At 33.6% G+C, this 8,707-nt stretch overlaps 1 protein-coding gene across 1 annotated transcript; it reads right to left on the bottom strand.

The window, feature by feature from the left end:
- Positions 1–385: 385 nt before the first annotated feature.
- On the bottom strand, positions 386–4,497 carry LOC132185391 (putative wall-associated receptor kinase-like 16). Its single transcript, XM_059599169.1, has 3 exons — positions 3,636–4,497; positions 2,839–3,003; positions 386–1,578 (listed from the first exon to the last, which is right to left on the bottom strand). Exons 1-3 carry the CDS (start codon positions 4,495–4,497, stop codon positions 386–388), a joined length of 2,220 nt encoding a protein of 739 aa, XP_059455152.1.
- Between the last annotated feature and the right edge of the window lie 4,210 nt (positions 4,498–8,707).

The raw sequence follows: 8,707 nt of genomic DNA, 5'->3' as shown, positions 1-8,707 counted from the left end.
TTTGATGCAATGGCCTCATCATGGCTAGTGATGAGCTAGTCTTAGTAGCTCATAAACCTTGGATCTAGTCGCATAAAAAACTGAGATAGCTTCAAATTTGATAGATGACATTTTATTTTGTTTTTAAACTCTGCTGCTTCTGCCAGACAAAAACTTTTGGGTGACCAAGACCAAACCTTGGGGTGGCCAAACACAAAACCTTGCAGGGGCCTTGGTATAAAACTGCAATAGTTAGAAGAAGTTTAAAAACTTAGGAGTTGCTAGGGTCCCCCACCTTGCAAGGTGGGTCCGCCCCTACACTTACATGAGACACCATAAATTTCATACATATTTCCACGAAGGAAATCAGCCAAAATGTCGAAAATGTATGCTGTGGACTAGCAAACTATCTGCCCTTAATTGTGCCATCGTACGCGACAGTAGTTGTGACCGTAGAAGAATTGCTAGTGCCAGCATCAATGCTAAAAGATTGTGTAGAGTTAGTGACCACGTACTTAGTCTCTTCTGTCTTGAGATCGACCTTTTCCTGTGGATTTTTTTTCATATTTCTCAAACCCTCGAGCTCCATTGCCACCTCTTTCATAGAGGGCCTATCCTCTCCTCTTACACTCAAGCACTTTTTTGCAAGATTAGCCACTTCCTTTAATTCCTCAATATTACCCTCATTTACAATGTGATTGTCAAGAATTTGAAGTAGACGATCCTCAATCACCGAAGAAACAAAGTACATAGCAAGATTTCTTTCACCTTCTGTCTTATCAGACAAGATTGCCCTCCTACCTGTCAATAACTCCGCCACAACAACTCCAAAACTGTAGACATCACTTTTTTCTGTTAGTTGGCCACTATGAAAATACTCCGGGTCTAAGTACCCGAAAGTTCCCTGCACCAAAGTGTTTACTTGTGTTTCATCAAGAGAAATCAGCCTTGAAGCTCCAAAGTCTGCCACTTTTGCAGTGAGGTTATCATCTAAAAGTATATTTGCAGTTTTTACATCTCTATGAATAATTGGCATAGAAGCTTCAGAGTGTAAGTATGCGAGTGCTCCTGCACTTTCCACTGCTATCTTCATACGGTTTTCCCATGAAAGTGAGAATAAGTGACTTTTATAATGAATGTGCTCAAAGAGAGTCCCATTTGTGATGAATTCATAAACTAGTATGGGCACTCTTGTTTCAAGACAACAACCCAATAGCTTAACCACATTTCTATGGTTGATTTGGGTAAGTAAACACACCTCGTTTATGAATTGTTTAGTTTGGCTACGATCAAAAACTTTGGACTTCTTAATGGCAACCGCTTTGTTACCTGGTAATACTCCTTTGAAAACAATTCCATTGCCTCCTTGGCCAAGAATTTTACTCTCGTCGTAATTGTTAGTGGCCTTTTTAAGCTCTTTTGTACTAAAGATTTTTGCTGGCTCTACAGACCCTTCGAAATTTGAGAGTTGTTGTTGTAACATTAAGCCCCCGTTTTGTTTGAAAAATTTCTCCTTAAGCTTGATGAGCTTTCTTCTTTTCAATCCCCAATATATCCAAGAAGCTCCAACGAGCAATACTAAGAAGCCTATGCCAATACCTACAGATGTAAAAACATGCATTTGGACCAAAATGAATACCATCGTCTTTGTTACAACAGATGCATTGAAACAGTTGAGAACCAAATATATTGCATTTTGAAGATAATAAGATGCCTATGTCAAAGCTTGTGAAATGTCAACTACAGTCTTTAAAACACTTTTTCTTTTTTTTTTCAAAAAAAAAGAAAAAGTATAAAACTACAGTCATCTTACGGACTCCAGCCTTCAGACTTCTCTTAATTAAGTTCACGTCTCCCAGAGCTTACACCTTCTGTTCCTGTGAGGTTGGTCAAACCATCCTTAAGAGGTTTCACGGGTCGTGGAACCACTCATCTAAGGGGTGCTAGGGTGGTCCAACAACCAACAACCTCCTCCACCCTCAATTTTTAGCTTCACCTTTTTGTTTCAATTTTTTAAAACATTTTTAAGAAAACTTCATTTAAGCCTTCCAAATTTTTATCACCTTTTCAATCACCTCTCAAAGGTATAAAATAAATAAATAAATAATCAATTTAGTGTATTCAACGTTTAAAAATTTACAATCTCACCCATCATTATAATTTTTTGTTAAATCCTAATGGAAGGCTTGAAAATTTTCAAAATACCCTTTCTTAAAAAAAATAAAAAAGATAAAAAAGAAAGAAAAGAAAAGAAAGAGAAATGGTCAATGGGTCACCAGACCCACCTTGTGACCGGGTTATGCGGCAAGCTGTGGGCCACCAACAAACTCACTTTTTTAAGATAGGTTTGTAAATTTATAAAGTTTACAGCGGTAGGCATATCACTCCAATATGACTTTAAACCCTAATGGGAGGAGTGACATGGCAAATTTATTAAAGTTTGATATATTAAATCAAAAGTTTTTGAATTTTAGGAAGAGTAATTGCAAAAATAATTAAAATTCACAGAATTAAGTGACGTTTTTCCAAGAATTTTATAATGTATAGTTGATATTTCAAATGGCTTTTATTAGGAAATCTATTGAAAATGCAATGGAAGAATTGAGTGAAAAATGACTAAATCCTAATATTACCTAAAATGGCCCGAATTGACATTTGTTATTTTTATTTAAAAAGTTCTTTTCTCCGCATAAGCAAAAGTAGTGTCTAGGACTTTCAAATGGCAAAAGAATGGATGACCTATTTTTGGATATCGGGAAACTAAATCCCTTCATGGAATAAATTTTTTATTTTTTATTTTAAAAAATAACTGCTCCCAAAAAATTATAATACAATTCTTATATATTTATATATACTTACCGAGTAAAAGAGGGATACTCCTATAGCGGGTGACTATAAGACGGCACCCTGTTCCATTTTTCATCCCATCACCTTCGTAGCCCTTGGGACAATCACACTTGAAACTCCCCGGAATGTTGGTGCAAGTCGTATTGCAGGGATTTGAAATTTCGCACTCATTAATATCTGAAACACAATACATTAATATAGTAGTTATATAAAGGAACTTGTAATATTCTTGTTCAAATGAAAATTCACCCCCACAAACTAGGGAATGCGATCCTCTCGATTTTAAAGGAAATTGAGAGGCACCAATTTAGTAAAATAAAAGAGTAAAATGGTCTTAAAAAAATTAAAAAGATCATTTTGTCCTCCTATATTGTACTAAGTACTAACCATTTCTTTCTATTTCCTTTGGGACAAACTAGCTAGTAGCATTCTCATCCGTCTCCTTAAATTTATTTCCTATTTTAGCTAAAAAAAATCACAGATCTTTATTTTAATTATTTACTTTTCCAAATCACCTACGTTTGGCTCTTCAAATTAAGGATCTGCTTTCATTATTTTATTTAAATGTTATTTTTAAGATTTTTTTCTTCAATTTTTTATTCTTTGTAGCTCCAACGTTTCATAGATTTGAAGATTTGTCAATTTCTAATGATATATTTTTGAAAATTTATCTTTCTCTAAGCATCATATTTTCAAAATTTATATTCCTCATCATCATCAATTCATAAGTCATTCGTATATCACTACGCAATATAAAGAAAAGAAAAAATAAAAGAAGGAAAAAAAAAAAAAAAACAATATATCATTACCTTTGCAATCATTAGAGAGATATGGGTTCCCTTCATAACCTGACCGACATATGCAACGATACCCAGGACCGTTGGGGGAATTCTCACATTCACTATGCTCTGCATTACATGCATAGGTTGTCGAATTTTTCTGAGCATCTGGGCATGTCTCCTTCCCAACTGCCCAATCAAGCACAAGCGGAAGAGTCTTTCTGTTCTGGAAATTTATAAGATCCAAGGAAGAAAAGTTGTATGCTTTTTCTTCTGCTATAAAACCGAAACTACATGGATTGAAGTCGCCTACTTTGGAGTGGTGGTTGAAGCTCCTGAGGACCACACGAAAATTCTTCATTCCATGTGGAATAGAAGTTTGGCAACAGCCAATCCCAGAGCAAGACCCGTTAACCACACTGTCAATTTTGGAACAGACTGATATGCATCCAGTCGCAAAATTCTGCTTTTCCAATGTACCTCTAATAATTGCATAAGTGTCGCAACCGAGTGCAGTGAACTTGTTCCTCGTATATGAGACAGAAAACGTTAGCAGACTGAGCTCGTAATTATAGCTGGAGGTGGTTTCGTTGTTGGGGCAATCATGGCCAATGGGGGTTGTGACTCGCAGTTCACCATCCAATGATATGTTTAGGACTTTTATATGGCCGCGGCGCAGAAATGGTGTTGAGTCATGACAAGTGATGAGAAAAGCTGGATCGAGGTAACAGCCTTCGGTTGTTCCAAATGGGTAGGGGATTTGAAGCGATCCACATGTTCTGATGCAGCTTGAATTGGTGGGTTCTGCTGCTGATGCTGATGCAGCTAATGCTGCTAAAATTATGGCCTCAAGTAGCCGTTGTTGTTGCACAAGTATTCCATGCATGCCCATCACTTGCCTTCTACTCTTTCTGTAAAATTTCTTTGTGCCTGGAAAACCTTGAATGGCCTCCTTCGATCCCTTTAGGAAAGAAGCTAGGCAAGTATCTCTGCAGAGCGCACTTCAGAGAGCTTGATGTAATATGTCGTTAATTGGTGACGTTTAATGTTTGTAATATTACTCATGATTTTCCCCAAAAGCCTTAAACCACCACGAGAGTAGGGCCTTGTAGCGCCCCTGATTTTAAAAGTCTTATTTTATAGATATTTATTTAATGATATATTATTCATATTAGATAATGATATTTATTTTTGAGGAATTTATTAGATCTTATGAATATTATAGGAATGAATATTGATTTAAGGTTATTATATCCCCAGATTTTAAAAGTTTTATTTTGGAGATTTATTTGATGATATTAGGTAATGATATTTATTCTTAAGGAAATTTATTAGATTTTATGAATATTAAAGGAATGAATATGGATTTGAGGTTATTAGATCATGATGTTTGATTTTATATGAGAGATTATATCTTGGTTATTTTATTGGGAGATTTAAGAGATATGATAATTGATTATTATAATTTGGAGTATGATTATAATAGTCGTGATTTAATGAGGAATTCATTGGTTTAAGATTATTAATGGAAGTTATGATTTTATTAGATTTGGTTTATTAAATTGGAGCACAACCCACTTATTCTTTCCTTAGAGCATCTCCAATTGCTTAGCTAAAAGAGTAATATTAGTTACATTTCGCTATTATTGTTCTTTTTTTAGCAATTTGGAGCTATTCATTGTACCACACCAGATTAATAAAATATTGTTTAATTTTCTTTTGTTTATTGTTTCTTTATTTACCTATTTTCACCCAACAAAATTTATTTCGCTTGCTCACAGAATTTCTTCACATAGTTGGATGAAAAAAATTAAATGCTGAAAAAATTTAGTTCATGGAAACAAATCAATTGTAGTGGGATGGAAAAATTGAATGCATAGAAACACATGGATGGAAACAAATCAATTGCAGTTGGATGAAAAAATTTATTTATGTTATTAATTTTAAGAATTAGTACCGGCATGTGAGATGAATGTTCCTCATATGTGTTTATTTTTGTTTTTATGAATGATTTTGATATAAGTGTTCGTTTTTCCCTTTAAATAAGTGTTGGCAGTAATATAATAATAATAAAAAAAAGAATGAGAAATAGTATTTTAAATCAAGTAGAGAATGAAATAGAGAATCTATTAGAGTGTATAGTAAAAAAATAATAGTTAAAGTAAAGAGTTGTACTTTTTCACTAGGTAAAATACCTAACTTATATTTTCTTTTTCCTACTTTCCCCACCTTCTTGATTTTCTTTCTTTTAACCTTCATCCTCTCACACACATAAAGCTCTCTACCCACTATCAATATATTTATTTTTATTTTCCTTTATAACCCCATAGAGAGATTGAGAATCAGATGCATCAGAGAAGGAGATTGAGGGAGAGAAGGTGAGAAAGAGAGTTTGAGCGAGAGAGAGAGAATGTCAGTGATTGGGAAATTTTTGGATAATGATAAATTGCAGTAGAATGAGTTTCAACAAGTAATTACTTTTGATGATTCATTCTTGTAACCCATGGTAAGTATTCTTACTTACTGAGTATAATATTGATATCCAATAATACGAATTCTTGTGGTTTTCTAACTTGTACGGCCCTTTGATATATATATATATATATATATATATATATATATATATATATATATGTGTGTGTGTGTGTGTGTGTGTGTGTGTGTGTGTGTGTGTGATTTAACAATGATTTATATTATCGGGAATCGATTGACTCACTACTTCACAGTTTTTGTAGTGCTTGCAAGAATAGAAAGTCAAGATAATTATCCAGTTATGATTAGAGATTTATATTAAGATGTACAAAGATTCCAAGCTGGTGAAGTTTGCCTACAGTTTAGACAGTCGGACTATTTGTATAAATGCCTTGTACGGCATAGCTTTGGGTATTTTTGTATAAGGAAAAGTATTTTAACGGTATTGTTTTGTATTGATAAATACAATTTTTTCGCCGTGTGAGATTATTTTAGCGTAAAACTCGAATTTATTTACAAGATAAAAGAAGAGAAATATCGGGATGCTATAGGCCTACTCAATTATGATAAGATCGAAAAAGAAAAAGAATAAAGCAAATAAATGTTAACTATATATTTTACGTTTATTTGTTTCTCTAATTGCCAAGTGATTTTTATTTATTCCTTAGATTAAATAAATTATAATCAGTACCATCCTCTTCTCGGAAAAGGATCCTCTCCATTTCAAAATCCCTCCATTTCCTCCATTTAGTGTATTTTGAAGGGTATTGCATTTAATGCATTACCATCATTAAAATTTTTAAACAACACTACCCTTCAAAATGAACTAAATGGAGGAAATTGAGGGATTTTGAAATGGAGAGGATCCGTTTCGCCTCTTCTCTAGCATTGTTTATGCTTTTGTGAAAAAATAAATTAATTAATGATGGGTCAAAAAAGTTAAAAAAAAAAAAAAAAAAAAAAATTATATTGTAATTTTATTTGAATAGTAGTAAAAAATGAATGATGTAATATAAAAAGTGAGAATGTTTTGATGTTAATTTAAAAAAAAAAAAAAAAAATTGAAGTGGATGGTTATTCACAAACAACCCGGAAAACGAAGTAGACAGCCCTTGACCATCAAATATATAATTAAATGCACTAATTTTAAATGGAAATGCTAAGTATTTTCCGGGTGATCTCATAATTTTCTTCTCGTTCTAGGTAAATATTATTTTCTAAAGAGATAAATGCAAAATCAGTCCATGTGGTTACCCTAAATTGCAAATCCCTTTATGTGGTATAAAAAATAATTCAGAAATCCTTAGGTAGGCCAAAATAACAATTTACTTCATGTAGTCAAATTCGGTCAAAACACTTGATGAATTCCGTTAGTGTGCCAGGTTATCACCAAAGAAATGATGACATATGTTACTATTAATAAAAAAAAAAAATATTTAAATATAAATATATGAAACTAAAAAATTTGAAACTAAAAAAATTAATTAAAAAAATTAATTAAAAAGAGAGAGAGAGAGAGAGAGAGAGAGAGAGAGCATATGTTCATCTTCTTCTTCTTTGTTAGTAATTTGTTTTTGTAATGGGTTTGAGTAAGATTCATAATGACTATTCAAAAAGCATGGTTATATGTTCATCTCCGCCAATCCATCGAGCACGAAGGTGTAAAATAGAAGGGAAGTTGTTTTGGCAAACTTGACCAAAACAGTGTAAAATGTTGTATATTTATAATCAAGTCCATGATTCCTTACAATATGTGTAAAAGGAAAATATACATAAGGAAAGTAGCAGTTGTATGTGTAGAAGAGGAATACACACTGTGAGAATGTAAATAAGGAACACTATGTATCATATGGAAGTAGCCATTGGAGTGTGTTGTAAATGGTAGTTCTTCTATTATGAGCTGTAGCAGTTGGGTTCTAGATCTTGTGTATATGGGAACTCATCTATTATAGGCAGTATCCATTGAGATGATTCTGGAAGATTATGAGATGATTGTGGGAGATTATGTGTTGTAGCTGTTGCATCATGCAAGGCGTGATTCCTGGAGGTTTAGATGGAGAGTGCTTAACACCTCCCCCCATGGCGTGCAAACTATAGGGCGCATAGATCTTCAGTTTGTCTTGCAAAATTCAAATCTAACAGTTGTATGTCCCTTAGTGAAATTGTCTGCACCTTTATCAAGGGTGGAGATGTATCGAATAGAAATGTGTTTGTTAGCAACCATCTCTCGAATAAAATGAACATCTACCTCGATATGCTGGGTATGAGCATGGAACACTGGGTTAGATGCGAGAGCAAGGAAACCTGCATTGTCACACCATCAAGTTGGAGGAGAATATAGGGGAATACTGAGTTCTTGTAATTGCATTCAAAGCCAAAATAATTCAGCAATTGTCAGTGCCATGGAGCGACATTCTACTTCGGTGCTTGAGTGAGAGACTACATGATGTTCAAATTTAATTGTACTCGCATGCGCACGAGTCGTGTGCAAATGCGAGATCGAACCACAAGGAGTTATGTTGTAAAAACCAATTTTCTAATTTAAATTAACCATATTTCAACCTATTTCCGAATTTTCAAATTGTGTCGTACAAAATAAAATAAACAAGGTGATTTCAAAAACAATTAAT

The sequence above is a fragment of the Corylus avellana genome, chromosome ca6 (assembly GCF_901000735.1).
Source record: "Corylus avellana chromosome ca6, CavTom2PMs-1.0".
In the NCBI taxonomy this organism is placed as follows: Eukaryota; Viridiplantae; Streptophyta; class Magnoliopsida; order Fagales; family Betulaceae; genus Corylus; species Corylus avellana.
The sequence above is the reverse complement of the archived record's forward strand: the minus strand, read 5'-3'. Positions and strand labels throughout refer to the sequence as shown.

Bases quoted from the DNA above. Each gene is read 5' to 3' on its own strand.
- LOC132185391 (XM_059599169.1), bottom strand. From the start codon at position 4,497: ATGGGCATGCATGGAATACTTGTGCAACAACAACGGCTACTTGAGGCC. The intron at 3,004-3,635 runs GTAATGATATAT...ATTGTGTTTCAG, and splicing joins TCTCTCTAATGATTGCAAAG to ATATTAATGAGTGCGAAATT. The intron at 1,579-2,838 runs GTAAGTATATAT...TTACATCTGTAG, and splicing joins GAGTATCCCTCTTTTACTCG to GTATTGGCATAGGCTTCTTA.